This window comes from Mesoplodon mirus (genome assembly GCF_964341445.2).
Source record: "Mesoplodon mirus genome assembly, chromosome: 10".
NCBI classification, from domain to species: Eukaryota; Metazoa; Chordata; class Mammalia; order Artiodactyla; family Ziphiidae; genus Mesoplodon; species Mesoplodon mirus.
In genome coordinates this window covers 34,802,171-34,820,887 of record NC_138986.1, presented here as the reverse complement: position 1 = coordinate 34,820,887, position 18,717 = coordinate 34,802,171, and the positions used below count along the sequence as shown (strand labels likewise).

At 38.0% G+C, this 18,717-nt stretch overlaps 1 protein-coding gene across 1 annotated transcript in view; it reads right to left on the bottom strand.

The window, feature by feature from the left end:
* Window positions 1-18,717, bottom strand: part of MTCL3 (MTCL family member 3) — a 41,415-nt gene that overhangs the window by 18,499 nt on the left and 4,199 nt on the right. Inside the window, exons 3-4 of the mRNA XM_082633530.1 lie at window positions 18,414-18,638; window positions 16,467-16,625 (exon numbers count right to left, since the gene is read on the bottom strand). Coding sequence (XP_082489656.1) covers window positions 16,467-16,625; window positions 18,414-18,638 — 384 coding nt within the window. The remainder of the gene's footprint in view (window positions 1-16,466; window positions 16,626-18,413; window positions 18,639-18,717) is intronic.

Sequence of the window (18,717 nt, the reverse complement as noted above, 5' to 3'; positions counted from 1 at the left end):
TGCATGAGTAGAGCATGAGCTATCACCGGAATAGGAAGAAAATATTCCATATATTAAGGAAGTTATGGAAAGTAATCACAAATGAACCAGATTCATTTCCTAATGTATTATTTTTTAAAGAAAATTTACCCTGTTCACCTTGTTATTCTAATTAAAAGAATTTGGGATAACATGACATGAAGCTATCTCTTTCTTCCTATTAAAATATACTTGAAGGCAAAGATTAAAATGTACATGCAGTAAGACTGGAAACTAAGATTAATGGTCAAGCATTTGTCAGAATCTGAGAAAATTTTCCTTCAATGATAGCATCAGTGGAATTCAACAAAGAAATAGTGTATCTCATATGTAGCCTTTACGGTCTGAAACAAAAGAATTGGAGCTGCAAATCAATCAGGACTAGACATCCCTGTTTCTTAAAAGTTAAACACAAATTTGCCATATGACTCAGCAATTCCACTCTTAAGTATATACCCAAGAAAAATGAAAACTTATATTCACCAAGGACTTACACAAGAATATTGTTAAGCATTATTCATAATAGCTCAAATGGGAACAGCCTAAATGTCCACCTACTGATGAGTAGATACATAAAGTGTAGTATCCATGTAATAGAATACTATTCAGCAATAAAAAATGAACTACTGATACACGATATGACACAGATGAGCCTCAAAAACATTATGTTAAGTGAAAGAAGCCAGGCAGAAACACTGTTATGATTTCGTTTATATGAAATGTCTAGAAAAGGGAAGTCAATAGATATAGGAAGTAGATTAGTGGTTGGGGATTAACAGTAAATGGGAATGAGGGATCTTACAGAGGTGATAAAACTGTTCTAACACCGATTTATTGTAATAATTGTACAACTTGGAAAATTTGCTAAAGAAAAAAACATTGAATTGTACAGCTGTAATGGTTAACTATATCAGGGGTCCCCAATCCCTGGGCCACAGACTGATACAGGTCTGTAGCTTGTTAGGAACCGGGCTGCACAGCAGGAGGTGAGCAGTGGACTAGCGAGCGAAGTTTCATCTGTATTTACAGCCGCTCCCCATCGCTCGCATTACCGCCTGAGCTCCACCTCCTGACAGATCAGTGGCGGCATTAGATTCTCATAGGAGCGCGAACCCTACTGTGAACTGTGCGTGCGAGGGATCTAGGTTGCACGTTCCTTAAGAGAGTCTAATGCCTGATGATCTGAGATGGAGCTGAGGCAGTGATGCTAGCACTGGGGAGCGGCTGCAAATACAGATTATCATTAGCAGAGAGGTTTGACTGCACAGAGATCATAATAAGTCAGTTGTTTGCAGACTCATAACAAAGCCCTAACAGTGAGTGGCAAGTGACAATGAAGCTGCATCTTATGGAGTAGACTGGACATAAGCAACACGCTTCGGGTGTCACTGTCTCCCATCACCCCCAGATGGGACCATCTAGTTGCAGGAAAACAAGCTCAGGGCTCCCACTGATTCTGCATTATGATGAGTTATATAATTATTTCATTATATATTACAAGGTAATAATAATAGAAATAAAGTACACAGTAAATGTAACGTGCTTGAATCATTCCGAAACCATCCCCCCCTACCCTGGTCCATGGAAAAATTGTCTTCCACGAAACCAGTCCCTGGTGCCAAAAAGGTTGGGGACCGCTGAACTATATGATATATAAAACATACCTCAATAAAGTTATTTAAAAAACCCCAAACAACTAGGCAGCCAACACTTCTACATCCCTACTTTCCCCAACACATGCAAAAATATTGCACAAGCTCTACTTTGCCATGTATCTGGAGAAATGGCCTGGTCCCTTTGCGATCAGCAGCTCTCTGGTTATTAAAACTCCAGAACAAGTAGGAACCAAGTAGGGAAGGAGATAGATAATTAATTGTGCAATGAGTCAAGAGATATACTCTTTCCTTATCCAGGGCATCATGGGTAGAAGCATAGACAGAAAAGCCTTGAGGGCAACTATATTGGGGTTTATTGTTTTTCTTATATTAAAGTAGGCAAAGAACAACTACAAGCTGCTTCAAATGTTTCTGAGATTCAAATTTTCCTCATAGTCAGTGTGCCTGAGTGCTGCAGTAGTAGACTTTCCTATGTTCTTTCAGAATAGGCCAAAAAGATGAATGTCTACTAGCCAACAGAAATTGGGTTGGAGTCGTGCATATCAAGTTGCACCACAGCTTTGGATCTGAGAGCCGGCACCAAGGGGGACTAAGAAAAAGTTACACAGTGAGTGTCTTGAGCCAAGACTGAATTTAAAAAGAAAATCTGACGTTCAATGATAACAGTTTCTAAAAAGAAACAAAAATTAGAAAAAGAGACGGAAGTGCATTGGACAAAAACACTTCAATAGGGAAAGGATAGTCTTTTCCACAAATGGTGCTAGGGCAACTGGAACTCCACATGCAAAAAGATGAATTTAGAAACCTAACTCACACCATACACATAAGTTAATTCAAAATTGATCGTAGACCTGAGTGTAATTTCTAAAACTAGGAAACTCTTAGGAAAAAAAAAACAATAGAATGATTTTCCTGTGGGTTAGGTGAAGATGTCTTAGATGTGACACCAAAAGCACAAGTAATAAAAGAAAAAACATTTATAAATCGGACTTCATCAAAATTTAAAACTTTTGTTGCATTTTAAAAAGCACCATTAAAAAAGTGAAGACAATCCACAGAAGAAAACATTGCAAATCATACATCTGATAAAAGGCTTGTATCCAGAATATATAAAGAGCTTAAATTCGAACTCAAGAATATGTAGACTAACCATCCAATTCAAAATAAACAGAAAACTGAATAGACATTGCACAAAAGATATATGAATGGAAAATAAGCACATGAAAAGATGTTCAGCATTATTGGGGAAACACAAATTTAAACCACAAAGGTATCCCGCTCAACATTCAATAAAATAGCTATAATAAAAAAGGTAGGTAATAAGTGTTGACAAGGATGTTGATAAATTGGAACCCTCCTGCATTGCTGGTGAGAATGTAAAGTGGTTGGTACAGCCACTTTGAAAAGAAGTTTGGCAGTTTCTTTAAAAAGTTAAACATAAATACATCATATGACCCATAAATTCTACTCTTAGATATCTACTTAAAGATATTGAAACACAGGTCCACACAAAAACTTATATGTGAAGGCTCATAGCAGCATTATTAATAAAAATGGAAAAAAATCCAATGTCCATCAACTAATGAATGGGTAAACAATGTGATGTATACATATCTATATATATATACACACACACACACAATTGAGTATTATTTGGAAATAAAAAGGAATGAAGTATTGATACATGCTACAACAAGAATCAAGCTCAAAAACATTAGGCTAATTTGCAGCAACATGGATGGACCTAGAGATTAGCATACTATGTGAAGTAAGTCAGAAAGACAAAGACAAATGCCATATGATATCACTTATATGTGGAATATAAAATATGACACAAATGAACTATTTAAGAAACAGAAACAGACTTAGGGTTACCAAAGAGAAAAGGGGTGGGGGAGGGATAAATTAGGAGTTTGGGATTAGCAGATACAAACTACTATAGATAAACAACAAGGTCCTACTGTATTGCACAGGGAACTATATTCAATATCCCGTAATAAACCAGAATGGAAAAGAATATGTATATATATGTATAACTGAATCACTTTGCTGTACAGCAGAAACTAACACATTGTAAATAAACTATACTTTAATAAAAAATAAAACAAAACAAATCAAAACATTAGGCTAAGTGAAAGGAGCCAGATGCAAAAGGCCACATATGGTATGATTACAATTATATGAAATATTCAGAAAATACAAAGCTATAGATGTAGAAAACATATTAGTGCTCGACTGAGGTCAGGGGTGAGAAGAGAAGGTGACTGCAAATGGCCACTAGGAATCTCTGTGCAGTGATAGAAATGTTCAAAAACTGATTATGGAGATGGTTGCACAATTCTGCACATTTACGAAAAAACATTAAATTGTACACTTAAAACAAGCGAACTTATGATATGTAAATTACACCTTAATAAAGCTGTTAAAATAAAATGTATTGGGTCAATTTTAAACAACTATTCAGGGAATTCCCTGGCGGTCCAGTGGTTAAGACTCAGTGTTTTCACTGCTGTGGGCCTGGGTTCCATCCCTGGTGGGGAACTAAGATCCTGGAAGCCACGTGGCACAGCCAAAAAGAAAGAAAGAAAGAAAAGAAAAGAAAAAGTTCAGATAAAAAGAAAGGAAAAAAACAAAAAAAGGCCTGAATATTATTTTGAAATAATTTTCAAAGTACAGAAAGCAGCTTTGAAAACTGCTTAATATGATAATAAATTCTTAATAATCTTACTCTTAATAAGATAATAAATATGGCCTCTATGAACTAAAAATAGAACGTCATAGAAGAGATTACTCTCTGAAACAGGGAGCTGTTGGGAATAAGAAAATTCACAAAGGACACTAAAATTCAATGCAAAAATTAAATTTTGCACTGGAATCTTTAAAGAGCATGACGGACACAGCAATTAACTCAGTGATATTAAGAACAAACTTGAGAAATTGTCCAACACAGGTGAAAAGGATAAAAAAGGTGAAAGGATGAGAAAAATATGTATAAGAAGTACAAAGTGAAGAAAATCCTAGGGAAAAAATAGAGCATATGTGATTATCAAGCCTAGACTACAAGAAAGTTCCTCTGAGATAATTAATAAATAGATGTTAATTTTCCAATTAAAGGGTCTATACATTTTGGGTATATTACAAAGACCATCACCTAGATATGCCCTGGCAGTGTTTTTAAACTGGTTATTCTCCTTCAGCTATCCAGATTCATTCTTGCCCCTTCTCTGCCCTGCTCTGTACTTTGAGAAGTTGACCTTTGCAGACTGTTTTACCCAGGCTCCCTCCCCTATCAATTACCTTCTATTTGGGTTTGGCCAATTGAAGGCACTGGCAGAAATGCTGAGGGATAGGGGGCAGGAAGAGAGAGAGTTCAGGGGCATTCTCCTTGCTCCCTCACTTTTTTCAACACCACATCTTAGTAGTAGCTAAGACCCCTCCAGATGACAGCTCCCACTAGGTGGATCCTCTCCACAGTTCCAGTTTTCACTGGCTCCTGTAACACCATTTCCTCAGCAATGTCCTCATTTCTAGAGGTATTGATGGCTTCCAAGTGTTGTTGCTAGTCTTCTCTGAATGCCTCACCAGCTCAAATTAAGAGTTTGTTCCCTTAATCTTACCTGCACCACTGTGAGTAATCCTATTCATTTGAGCCATCTAGGGTGAATTTTACTTCCTACTGAAGGACGCTGATTTATACAAAGGGTAAAGAAAAATATCCATAAACATGCAGAGAGAAAATAATTTGATATACAAAGGACTCAAAGTCAGACCAATCACACGCTTCTCCACTGCAAAACAAATGCCAGACGCTAATGGAAAAAAAATATATAATATGAGAAGAAAAAATTTTGACTCAAAAATTTCATTCTGCGTTCCTATGTGAAGTCAACCAAATGCTAACTGGTTGTATTAAAGCTGTTTGCTATGTATTAAAAAAAAAACAACAAAAAACCCCTCAAAGTTAACACTAGTAGAATTAAAAATATCTTTAAAATATCTTTAAAACTTTTTAAAAATTTATCTTCTGAATCACTGTAGAACATAATTATTCTAATTTAGCCTTATCTCTAAGTAAATGAATTTGATAATTGCATTTTATCCTTGAAGGACAATACTTTCCATATAACAGATCCTCCTAAATACAAACAGATGGCTACCGTTTCATAAAGTTCTATGAAAACCCTTTCTTCCATGTGCAAGGAGGCAGTGGATATAATCAGATACCAACATATTCGTTACTCATTATGCACTTGAATGCAATAATCAGTTGGGCTGTCTAATTATTTCTACTATTACTCAAGGCTCTTGGCCAATGTAAGAATGTTTACTTTGTGAATGAAAGAAAAAATAATGTACTTAATTTTATTTACCACTTTGATTGATTGGCTAGACAAATTAGAAATAACTGAGCTAGCCAGAAGATGAATATAGAACACTTTGAATTTTTAATTTTAAGCGCTTCTGAGTTGTCATGCTGAATATAGATGGCTCCATTAAGTAAAATATATAAGTATAAAATGGAAAATGTCAGGAGAGCAGCTAAATGACATCTTTAAATGTCATCTTCAAATGTCATTTACCATCTGGATAAAGATCACTTTAACTGACCCTGAAATGTAAAAATGGAATCAGAACAGACATCAAATAAGTGACTGTATTTCCATTAAAATGCAATCAAGTATAAAATATTCAATATATGACTGAATTTTAAATTTGGAAAATACTTCCTAATATACAGTGAAATTGCTTGTTATATTTACTCAAACGTAACACAAGTATTGGAAAACAGAGAAACCAAGTAAATTCTAATTTTGGGAGCTAAAGCTGGGCTCTTCTGACAGCAATCATGTCTTCTGAAACACTGCTTCTCTTGCCTGTGCACTTATTGATAGTTTTTGTACGTATAACGGTGTGTGTGTGTGAATTAAATGAAATATGGTTATTAAATGCAGAGAGCACAGAATTTAGCTGTGGAGTCAACAAAAGCTACAAAACAATCTAAAGTATCTTGTGCTTGAATACAAGAGCCCTCTCCTCCGTGCTAAGATGTTTCTTTTTAAGAAGAATGTTTATAGGGCAGCAAAGGTAGGAGAGAAACATTTATCCAGACAAATTAGTGCTGTTAGCCCCTTTGATGGATGCAGGGGCAGACAGTGCAGCCTCATTGTAAGCACGTCCCCAAAACCATTGCAAATGTGAGCTAATGGATGGTGAAGCAGCAAGGACTAAGGACATGCCCCATGCCTCATATCTTAGGACAGACAGAAGTTAGAATGGTTCCATAGTGAAGCTAGATGTAAGGGGGAACTTCAGAAAGTAGCAGACATTCGTGGGAAAAGAGAAAGCAAAAGTGTTTCAAAGGCCTATATAAAAGAACAAGCGCCCTAGGTAGATCTAAAGTTTCAACCTCATGGACTTAAAATTTCTTTCTAGGAGTTGTCTTAATCAGCTAATCTAGAGCTATGTGATAATCATAATATTATTATCACATATTATATTATTATACTAACAACAACAAAATCGGATGTCTATATCATCATACCTTACAGTTTTTCAAGCACTTTCACCCATGTTACCTCCTGTTATCCTTGTGAATAGACTGGATAGGGAAAACATTTATTTTCCTTTAACAGGTGATTAAATTGAGAATCAACCATTAAATAACCTATCTGAAGTAACACAGGTATAAAATCTGTAAAAAGAAGAGCCAGGAGCAACAGACCTGAAAACATTTTTCTAGCTTTATGTTCTCAGTTGTTTTTGGGTTTTTTTCCTCCAAAGATTCCCTTTTTGTGAGATAAAATAGATTTTTCCTATAGACACACCTTGGAAGTATTCTCTCAAAGCCTGCCCAGAGCAATCCTTAAATGTGTGCTACAGGTACAGAACTTAAAGATTCTAGGAGTACTGAGGTCTCTACCAAGGGCAGGTCATGTGTGGGTCAGGAAGAAGACGGAAGGGGCAGCCTGAGTCCCTGCAGTGAGGCCAAGCTGGCTAGTGGAGACCATGGGCTTGGAGGCAGATGGACTAGTGTGGACCTGGCCTGCTTTCTGAGCATTGAGTGTTCAGCTCTAAAATGAAACTATTAACAACACGATACATAAAGTGACTGGCTTATAATTAGTACTCAACACTGGTAGCTATTGAACAACTGCAGCCCTGGGGTAATTTTCCACATCTCCCCAGCCAAATTAACTGCTGAATTGACTGTCCCAAACATTGAAAATTTAAAGCAAATTTAGATAGTTTTGGGGAGTGAAAGGATCTGCAGCCTTCTCCCATTCTCTAAACATGCAGTTCACACTTTCTCACCAAAGAACACAGAAGTTAAACTGCAGAACTGATACCCAGGATATCAGAGCTGCCCTCTTGTTTTTGAACTCCCGTCCTCATTCCCCCTCCCAAGAAGCCTATGAGATCTTGTTTCGGGGAAGAGTTGCTGCTTCTGGAGAATAACTGGGGTTTGCAAGAAGCAAGGTAGAAGCGTGGAAATTTCTAGGAGGCAGCAAAATCTCAAGAGACCTCTAATTCTGGAAGTGGGGTGAGGCTGGAGTTAGTCATCTTCTTCCTTCTCATCATATTTGTACAGCCTCAGCACCATGGAAAGAGCCCTGATTCTGAGTCACATTTTTTGTTCTCTCTGCAAAATAGGGCCTGAAACACCTCTCCTAATTTCCATTCGCTCTCTCATTCAAAATTATTTATTGTCTGTCAAATTTTGTCAACAACTTCCAGTTGTTGTGGATACAGTGATGAGTAAGACAGACTTAGTCCTTAACCTCAGGGAATTTACACTCTAGTGCAGGAAAATGTTCTAGACAAATTAAATATGAAATTGAAGTTGTTATAATATTACAAAATGTATGGTCTAACTGACTACAAGCCAGGCACTGAACTGGATGCTGAAGGTGCCACAGTGATCAAAATAGGTAGGGCCCTGTCTTCAGTGTTCACCACACTGAGACAGTGAACATCAAAGTATTCAGTACTCAGTATTCAGTATTCAGCAAATACTTTGCTGTCAAATACAACCTCTAGAAGGTTGTCTTTTCTATCAGAAAGTAATTAACTTTCTGATAGGAAAGACTACTACTCTCATGGCGACATTAACTGTTATTCCCTTATACACACTATACACATACTCAGTAAATGTTTGTTTAAAAATATTTGCTAAATTAAAGTCAGATCAAAGTCTTGGGATTTTAGCCTCATGGAAAAGGCTGAGACAGAGAGTAGATGCTATTTTCTGCCACTGCTAGAGGCAGGGCCGTTCTCAGGAGGCCAAGGGTGGCCATGGGTAGAGGGCAGTGGTAGAGAACAGTGTTGACCATTACTGCCCCAAAGCCTAAAAGCACCACAGGGACAAGTTAGGTCACAACTACACCCCTGAGTAAGGAAGGGACTAGGTTGTTTAATGGGGGCTGGCTCTACATGAGGTTTTTGTATGTCACACACACAACAAAGGCCAAAGGACCTCAAAAAGATTCTTATTATGCTCTTGGAAACATAAAGACTTTCACCTTCAAAAAACATCGGAGAAGTCTCATATTATTTTAATAATAGCTAAAGACAAATGTTTGGATGTTTAACTGATGACCAGCACTCATTAACTTGTGCCACACACCATAGAGTGAGAACCTGGCAGCCTTCCGGGGGCAGATTTCACTGCAGAGAATTATACGTTTAAAGAACTCACCTCAGAGACTTTCCGCACAACTTAGAATGTCTAGGTACCATCATTCAATACTCTGGTTTATTTCTTATTGGAAAAGATGGTGAATTCTTTGGTCATCATGATGTCTTATTGGCCTCCTGGGTTGGAGAACTAAGACTACATACAAAGTGGGGCTCAGATTATTCAGAAAGCTTCACTTATTCTCAGCCCTGCACATCGGGTCTTCAGTTCTGATTTCTACACTAAACCAGGTCCTTGAATGCTGAATAGTAGCAACAACCAGAGAGTGTTGTAGGTCTTGGTCTCTGTGGTTGAAAACCCTTCAGCAGAGCCCTCAGTGAGTGCAAACTCTCAGTTTAATGCAACATTCTGATATCTCTGTGTGTGTGTGTGTGTATATACACTGCCCAGTGTATATATTCTGCCCAGTGTATATATTCCACTACAGCGGAAGCGCAGAGTCTTAACCACTGGACCACCAGGGAAATCCCCTGATATCTGTATATCTGTAGCCTCCATGGTATCCATATGGCCACATTCTAGCAGATAATAAATTACTGTTCAATAAATACCTGTTGATTGAATATACAAAAAATTACAGTAATAAAATAATAGTAGTGATATGAAGTGGCATCCTGACTATGAATAGAACTTTCAGGAAGCACAGAGATGGATAACGGATAATGTCGAAAATGACATTTTCATAGAGACCTTTGAGAGCATTCAGTTTAATTTCTGCATTTATGGATAAAGAAACTGAGGCCTAAAAATTTCACATTATTTGCTCAACATAACAGGGAATGAGAGGTGAGACTTCAAAGCCAGTTTCTAGACTCCATGACATATGTGATTTTTAATAAGTCACCCTCAAATTCACAGCTAATGACAAAGTGTCTTCACTTTATTTTCTACAAAATTTAAATTCCTAATTTATTAAGTGTATAGGTGAGAACTGACAATTTTTACAAAGGCTCATCCATCCATTGGTTGCCATCCATCATCACATAAAGTCTGTTTATAATTGTCAACATTCTGCTGTACTATAATTGATTTTCTTCATGGTTATTCTGGAGACCTCTCATGAAACCTGGTGTTACCTCCATATTAGGTCACAGCTAGGTAAGAATTTCATTCAATATTTCTCTCCCTGACTTGACTGCTACTAAACTTAGATTAACAGTGTACATCCCCTGGACTAAGTTTTCCTTCATGTTCCCAGAATTCTTCTGTGACCAAAGTTTTAAACCCTTATTTCAATGGTTATGATTTACCAAGAACCATTTCAAACCCCTTTTTAAAGTAGGTTGGATAGAGAAGTCAGAGAAGTAAACCACTCTGCAATAACTACGTGGTAACATGCTTCCATGAAGATACCGAAACACAGGTTAGCTGCTCAGCTTTCAGGGGCAAATCACTCAAAGTTCGGCCTAAAGCCCCAGGTCCTCTGTTAAACTGGCAGAGTCCAGGGTGAGAGACTTAGCTCCCATGGATATGGTTTATCAGCAAGTGCAACAACCATTTCAAAATACATTTATCATTTATTAAACAAGTTCTATGAAGCCATGGGAACTGCATGTGTACTCAATGGGAGGTGCTTAGTCCATTATTGTAAGAATACATCATTTGTACAGTGCCTTACTGTTTCAAGAATATAAAGTTTGAAATTCCAGCCAAGAAAAGAACTGAAATCTGATCCATTGTACAGGGTGTGTAATGCTGATGTGTACTTTTATATAAAACAAAACCCAGAAATTTGAGGTTTATAATAAAAAAATCAATATTTTTCACAAAATAAGCCACCAACAGGGATTTTCTGATCTGTGTACTACTTCACTTTTACTGGGAACTCGGCATCAGGGTAAAAGAAAAGTGCCATTTACCCAAATGAGTCTTGGGATTCACTTCAAAGTGCATATAATTGCATATGTAATTTCGTTTAAAAAATCCAATAAGGTTTATAATTCCAAAATCAATATATCTTTAAAAATCCAACAATTGGTAACCTGGAAGACAAGCTTTTCCATGCTTACCTGGCACATTATTCTTTGCTTTTAATTTAGTTTCTTTTATTTCTGCCTATGTTATTCAACAAACCACTGCCTCTGAGAAGATGTGACTAAAGTCATAGTGTTTAATTGATGCATTTCAAAATATTTATGGTAATTTCATCAAAAATATCAATGATTACTGTTCCATTTTTCAAATTATAAGTTAACTACCAGAACCAGGGGGAAATACTTGAATGCCAAAGAAATTCCCCATTTAAACTGTGTTTTGGGCTGCTGCTTTGCTGATTTATCACTCAGTATTTCTTTTTGCACTTAAACATGCCCTATCAAAACCAAGTATGGTTACAATCAGCTCTTTATTTTATATAAGAAAATAAGTAGGTAGTTGTAAACAGTCAGGACAAACATTTGTTTATTAAAGTGTTCTGCCTGTACAGAGAGTCTGAGTAAACAGATATATTCTCTATGTACTCCATAAATTTTTTTTTTTAAAAAACAGAGGCATTACTGTTGAAATTTATAGTACTAATTATTTTTGTGTTCTAGAATGAAAGTTCATTGTAATAGATAGGATATATTAACCAAGTGCACAGAAAATAGAAGTCCCAAGATAGATGGTGCTATTTCAGTAGGCCAGTTAACAGCCCCCTAGAGCAAAGGCCAATAAAAGCTAAGAAAAATATTTTAAGAGTCTTGGGTTGGGGTGAGGGATGAGACAACACAAAGAGATTCTGAACTGAAAAAGATCTAACAAACAGTTCTCATCATCATCATCTCAGTTACTGCTACTCTTTTTTCCTTTTCCATCTTTAAAGATCCTCTGTTGGTTCATTCTTTTCTCAAATATCTGTCAGCAGTGCTTCTCCAAGTACCAGACTTTAAAGGTGACATGAGAAGATGCCTTTCTCCTGAAGAGCACAGGGCTTTCAAAGCTTTGAAAATAAAGGCTGTTCCCACAGCAGTAGGACTTCAGAAAGGGCAGTGATCCTCAATTAACTGTAGCAGAGATTCACGCCTCATAGAACCTCCTCCATACTGTATATAGCCTACTCTATATTCTCACTACGTGTGCATGAACCCATCCTGGCATTCAAAGAGCTAGTTGTAGTTTCCATTAAATAACATTTACAAAAACCTCTGTCTCACTGATTGTTTGTGATGCTGAAAGACAGAAAAGCATTTTCCCCAGGTTACATAAAGGTAAAGGCATTTTTCTACTGCAAGAAAGCATAATGCCAGTAGTAATCAATGTTTTGTAAGTGGGATGAGAATGCCACTAAGATTCTAAGGCAGCATCCTAAGAGATCCCTCTTGTTTACAGGTGGCAGAACATCAGCTGTTCAACACAAGCAATGAGTAGCAGTAGAGTCAACTAATTATCTCCATCCTGCCTCTACTCAACTCTCTTTCCCCCAGTACCGACTCCCTACTCTCAGGGGGAGAAGATAAGCAGATGGCTGTGAGCAGGTACACAGGACCTTGTGCAACCAGCCCTGAGAGCAATTGGTCAACACCCTTGAAGCCAGTTAAACTCTTAGAAAATGGTTTCCAAACTCCAGCAGATGACCTACTGTTCCCAGTTGTGCTGTTCTACATCTATATGACTCCATATAAGAAACTAAAATCTGCGAGTTGGAGGATTGCTTCTCTCTAGTATATTCTATTGGGCATTTTATGATTTTACTCCATAACTAGTGCATTTTCTTCATAATGGAAAGCTTGGCCTGGTTCTGTTTTCTCCACTGGTAGAACGCCTCAAAGTGATAAAAGTTGTGTAGTTAACACTCACCAAAGAGTTGAATATGTTTTCATTTTACAAACAAGAAAGCAGATGATTAACTGAAGTTGTTGTAGTTAGATGGGGACAAGTCAGGCTTCAAACTCACAACCTCTACCACACAAAGTAAGCCAGTTATGATTGCAATTCCGTTTTTATATTTATTTTTTTGGAGGATAACAAAATCACCATTACAAAAATCTTAATTTCAATGAAACACTTCTGATTTCTAAACTATTTTTAAACTACTTTTTGTTTCTGACACTTTTCTGAACACTATGAAGGTCAACCTCTAGTGAATGATTATGGAACTTTTCTACCAGAATATATTTCATTTTCTCTTTATTGTACCATTTAGAATCCTTCAGATATTTAACTTCTGCTTTCTCTCCCTTCTTCTCTATTTCCATTTCTTTCCCCTATCACCACTCATCTACTCAAACTGTGAATGCTATTTTAGAGCCCATTTTAAAACTAAAAGGTCACTTTAAAAGCCAATGTCCTGCATACCTGCTCCTAAATTTTTTACACTTTTATTGTTGTAGTCTCTAATTAGGGATTGGAGTTTGGCTTTTATAAGTCCAAGGAGGATGAGAATTTCTTCTTTGGCATGAACATATACCCACATTGCCTAATGCAGCAAGAGTATCTTCCTAATTCAGAGTTAGAACCCTGATGCAGGAAACAGTTATAAGAAAAAGTGTGGAAAACAAATGGAAATGCATTTTTACAATGATTCTCCTGAGGACATCCCCAGATTCCAGTCATTTTTTTCTGGTAGCCAGATTATCTTGGCTTTTATTTTAAGATGGGAAAAGTCTCATCTCTCTGGCTAATGGACAGCCAGTCTACAAGAATTTCCCCCTTTTCTGGACACAGGATGAAAATCAGAAAGCTCTTATGCCATTCTTAAATCCAACTTTCCAGATATCCACTTGAAAAACATTGATATAATGCCAAATCACGAGGCATTTTTTTATCCCTTATAATCAGTGAAGTTTGTTTTGGCTTGAATATTTTTAATTGGATAAACGAAGAGTATGGAAGAAGGCAAGTGAGGTCTGAATATGGAATGGAGCCTTATGGAACTGACAATGAGCTTTCTTTTTGCTTGTCCATAAGAAGGTATTTAAGAGCTATTCTTATAGGTTGAATTGTGCCCCTGCCCCAATTTACATGTTGAAGTCCTAACACCAAGCAAGTACCTCAGAATGTGACCTTATTTGGCGATAGGGTCTTTACTGAGACAATCAAGCTACAATAAAGCCATTACAGCGGGTCCTAATCTAATTTGGTGTCTTACAAGAAGGGGAAATTTGGTCATAGACAGCTATGGGGAGAATGTTATGTGAGTGTGAAGATGTATATATATATATATAAGCCAAGGAGAGAGGCCTGGAATAGATCCTTCCTTCACAGCCCTCAGAAGAAACCAACCCTGCCAACACCTTGATTTTGGACTTTTAGCCTCCAGAACTGTGAGAAAATAAACTTCTATTGTTTAAGCCACTCAGTTTGTAGTACTTCCTTATGACAGCCCCACCAAATAACAGCTACCTACTTAATTTTTTCAAACTTTCAATTTTTCACAAACTTCAACTGTACATTATTATCGAAGAAACCTATCCTTGTATGTATATTAATTTAATATTTGATCTCTCAACTTTAGAATAAAATCTATGCTGTTCTTTAATGGTAATGTCCTGGACTTCATGATAAAAGTCATGATAGCTGCAAGAGGTGTGGAGATTCATTGAAAATAACATTTTATAACTGAATACACTGAGGCAAGCAGAAGTTAAAGGACTTTTAAGTCACCCGATTAGTTACTGGTGAAGATAGTCCCACGGCCCCCAGTCGCCATGTTTTTCTGCTGTAGCACACAGCCACCCTTAGGTATTAGCTATCAGAACAATGATTTTTTTTTTTTTTTTTTTTGGTGGTACGTGGGCCTCTCACTGTTGTGGCCTCTCCCGTTGCGGAGCACAGGCTCCGGATGCGCAGGCTCAGCGGCCATGGCTCACGGGCCTAGCCGCTCCACAGCATGTGGGATCTTCCTGGACCGGGGCACGAACCCGTGTCCCCTGCATCGGCAGGCAGACTCCCAACCACTGCACCACCAGGGAAGCCCCAGTACAATGATTTTGCCCTAATCTGTCATGTTAAAAATGTTTAAATTCAGGATAATATAAGAATAAGTGGAAACTTAGATCACAGAACAGTTTACCCCACTGAAACAGTGTTCTACAAATTCCTGCCACACATTCTTAATTGATAACTGATATTTTCACTGTTACACGGTAGTTATATTTTTATACCATTTCGAGATAAACACAGCAGTGGAACGTGCCAATATCTCAGTTAGTCTATGGGAAGATTAGGATTTTCATTTAAATTCTGCATATTTAAGCAGAGGAAGTATTCAGAGGACCACGTGTGTATTTGCTAATTCTCAATAATGGTTTTTACAAGTTGTACTGTACATTTTCAGGCAGTTTTCAAGGAAGAATATTATTTTAATTCAAACTGTTACTTATCACAAAGCTATTTTTTTTAAACATCTTTATTGGAGTATAACTGCTCTACAATGGTGTGTTAGTTCTAATTATTTCTTGATACATCTTTCTGTTTCTTTTATTCTCATTATTTTCTTGGATACTGATTTTGTGCTTTGAGAAGATTCAGGGGAAACATGGTAGGAATCTTCTAATAGCTGATGTGGAAGAGAACACTGACTCTTGTATCCGAAAGGGTAGGACTGAGATGAATTTATTAAAGTTACAAATAGATATCGATTTCAACTCAAAACAAAGAAAACCTTAAACAGAGCTATGCTGTGATAAAATTGGCTGCTGGAGGTGATCTTAAGGGCTAGTCACTGGTGAAGTTCTAAATATTAGACCATTTGGGGCTTTGTTGTAAGGAGGAACCAAGCAATGATTAGATTAGATTGAATGGCCTTTATGGTCTTTTTCATCCTAAAAGTCTGTGCTTCTATGAACTCAGTAGTAATCTCACAGGATTAGCGCTTCCCCTCAACTAACAGAAGGCTTATTCCTTCATACTCCTGATATCTTGTGTGTTTGGTATAGCTGTGTAATTTATTTAATTAACATCCATTTAGATATCACACACGAAACAACCGTCACAGCTCATATATGTCAAGTCAGAGGTAGGGTGGAGGCCAGAATTTCTTCTTTGCTACTTATTTATTAGTATGAAATCATGTATCTGTTACTATATTGGGTGAGAAAAACAAACTGTCCTATAATCATAAAAAATTGAATTATTTTAACAGTCATATTAGTCTTTGGTACTCTCTATGAAGAGCTAAATATATATAGCACGCCATGAGATAACTGATTACTAACCTCCTTCATTTTTTCCAGTTCATTCTGCAGAGCTTGCTTTGCTATCTCAACTTCTATAAGCTGTTGCCTCAGTTTCTCATTTTCATCTTCTGTTGTTGTTCGCTTTTCTTCCACATTTTCCAATTCATGGTGAAGTCTCACAGATACATCCTTTGCTACCTAAATTAAAGTGTTTTTAACAATAAAATGTAATTAAAGACAATACAATAAATGGGCTAAAATTATATTAAAAGTACTAGAACCAATATGTATATAGTGTCTACCATATGCCAGGCATCATTCCAGATGCATTACATATAAGCCATTTCACTTACATAAACCATTTAACTCTCTCAACAATCCCATGAAATAGATCCTATTATTATTCCTGTTTTATAGATGAGGAAAACTGAGTCTCATGGAGGTAAAGTAATATGTTCAAGGTGACACAGCTAACAAGTGGCCAGGTAGTCTGGCTCTCCACTCTGTTCCCCTAATGTCTACATGACATCATGGTTATAAATGTTCAATTGTGTTTTATCATGTGTAGAGATTTCACAAATCTCTAATTCCACAACAAAACTATGAGGTAGATGCCTCCATTATCACTTATTTTAAAGACTAGAAAATAAAATATTCCCAGGTAGGGTCTGGGGCTTGAATTTTGATCCTATCATTCCAGGTGCTTAGTTTTAAGAAATATTTTAGTCTTTGAGACTTTTGTTTGTTTGTTTAAATCAGTGTGTGCATTTTTGCCTCCTGTTTTAAGATTACCTCAGAAATTTTAGGGTTTGGAAGAAAAGTGGGGCAGTCTGGTGCTGTAGCTCAGGACACAGGCTGTGGTTTTGGACTGGGTGGGGAGCCAGCCTGACCAACTACTAGCCAAGTTCCAGGGCTAGGGGCTGGGCACTTAACTTCCGTAAAAGGTTAATCGTGGGCACCTGTAAAATGATGCTATTCATAATCCCTTCCTTACAGGTTTTTTTCCTTGAGAACTAAATGAAATAATAATATGAGTAACAATGGTTGCCACAGTGCCTGGTGCCTAGTCAACACTCAACAAATGTCAGAAATGATACAACGGCTTTCATAAAATGTTTTCCCATGGCTTTCTTAAAAAAAAAAAACAAGATAATTACACTCGGCTTTTGAATCTTCATGAAATTAATACAATTAAAATTATATTTCGTTTGCTGTCCCAGACCATGAAGATAACATCTGATTTGCGTTGTCAGTGAATCTGCCTACAGTGAAACCGAACAAACAGACCACACCTATCTAAAAAACGCACTTCAAAGTTGAAATTTCTCCACTGGGGGAGACTCTGAAGAAGCAATCTCACTAAGAACATGGTTCTTTCATTTAGCGCACTCACCCTTTACTTTTCCAAAAGGGACCACAAGCTGGACAGTTTTCCTTTCTGGGAGTTATCTAAGTGGTAATTACAGAAAGGAAGGAGTTCTGGAAGAAGGCGTTGGGGACGGGGGCGTCTTTCAGAGAGAAATCTTAACTCTAATATCTTCCCAGTGCTGTTCCTATTCTGGGCTTCAACTCCACTAAAGGAGTCTTCACCGCGCTGCTCCAGAGGGCCTGACTCCATCTGGCCTGCGCTTGGAGGACAGTCTCTGGAAGTCAGATCAAGGCCTGAGCTCTGCCACGCCGTTTCCGCCGCGGAAGGAGGCGCCCTCCTCCCACCACCTCTGTAAACGTCACCGTGGCTCCCAGAAGAGCCCGAAGAGCACGCTCTCTGCAAGACCCTCCCCCCACACAGGACTCTTCAGACCCACCTGTCCGTTCTTCCTCTTCCCTTTCCGGGACCTTGACATTCTGTGATTGGCGCTGCGAAACTCCGTGTCCCTAGAGTTCTTTGCCAAACACCACTGAAGGCCTTTCAACGCAAAGCGCCCTTGACCGGAGTCCCCACCCACCGCCCCTGCCGCGCGCCCCCCGGGCCCCGGCGCCTCAGACCTTGAGGTCCTGCTCCAGGCTGCGCAACAGCTCCCCGTCGATTTCCCCGGTCTGCGCGTAGCGGAGCCTTTTGCGCTCGGCTTTGCGGAGGCGGTACTGCAGGATCCGGCAGTTTTTGTTGGCTCTCTCCAACTCGTGGCGCATTTCCTGCAGTTGACAGGCATCCTCCTCGAAGAAAGTGTCCCTCATCTCGTCCATCTCGGTCCTCAGTTCATCGATCTCGTTCTGAGGCGGTGACAGGCCACGGGTCAAAATTAGCTTCGCCTCCCACCCCTCGGACATATACCGTCTACACCCCATCCCA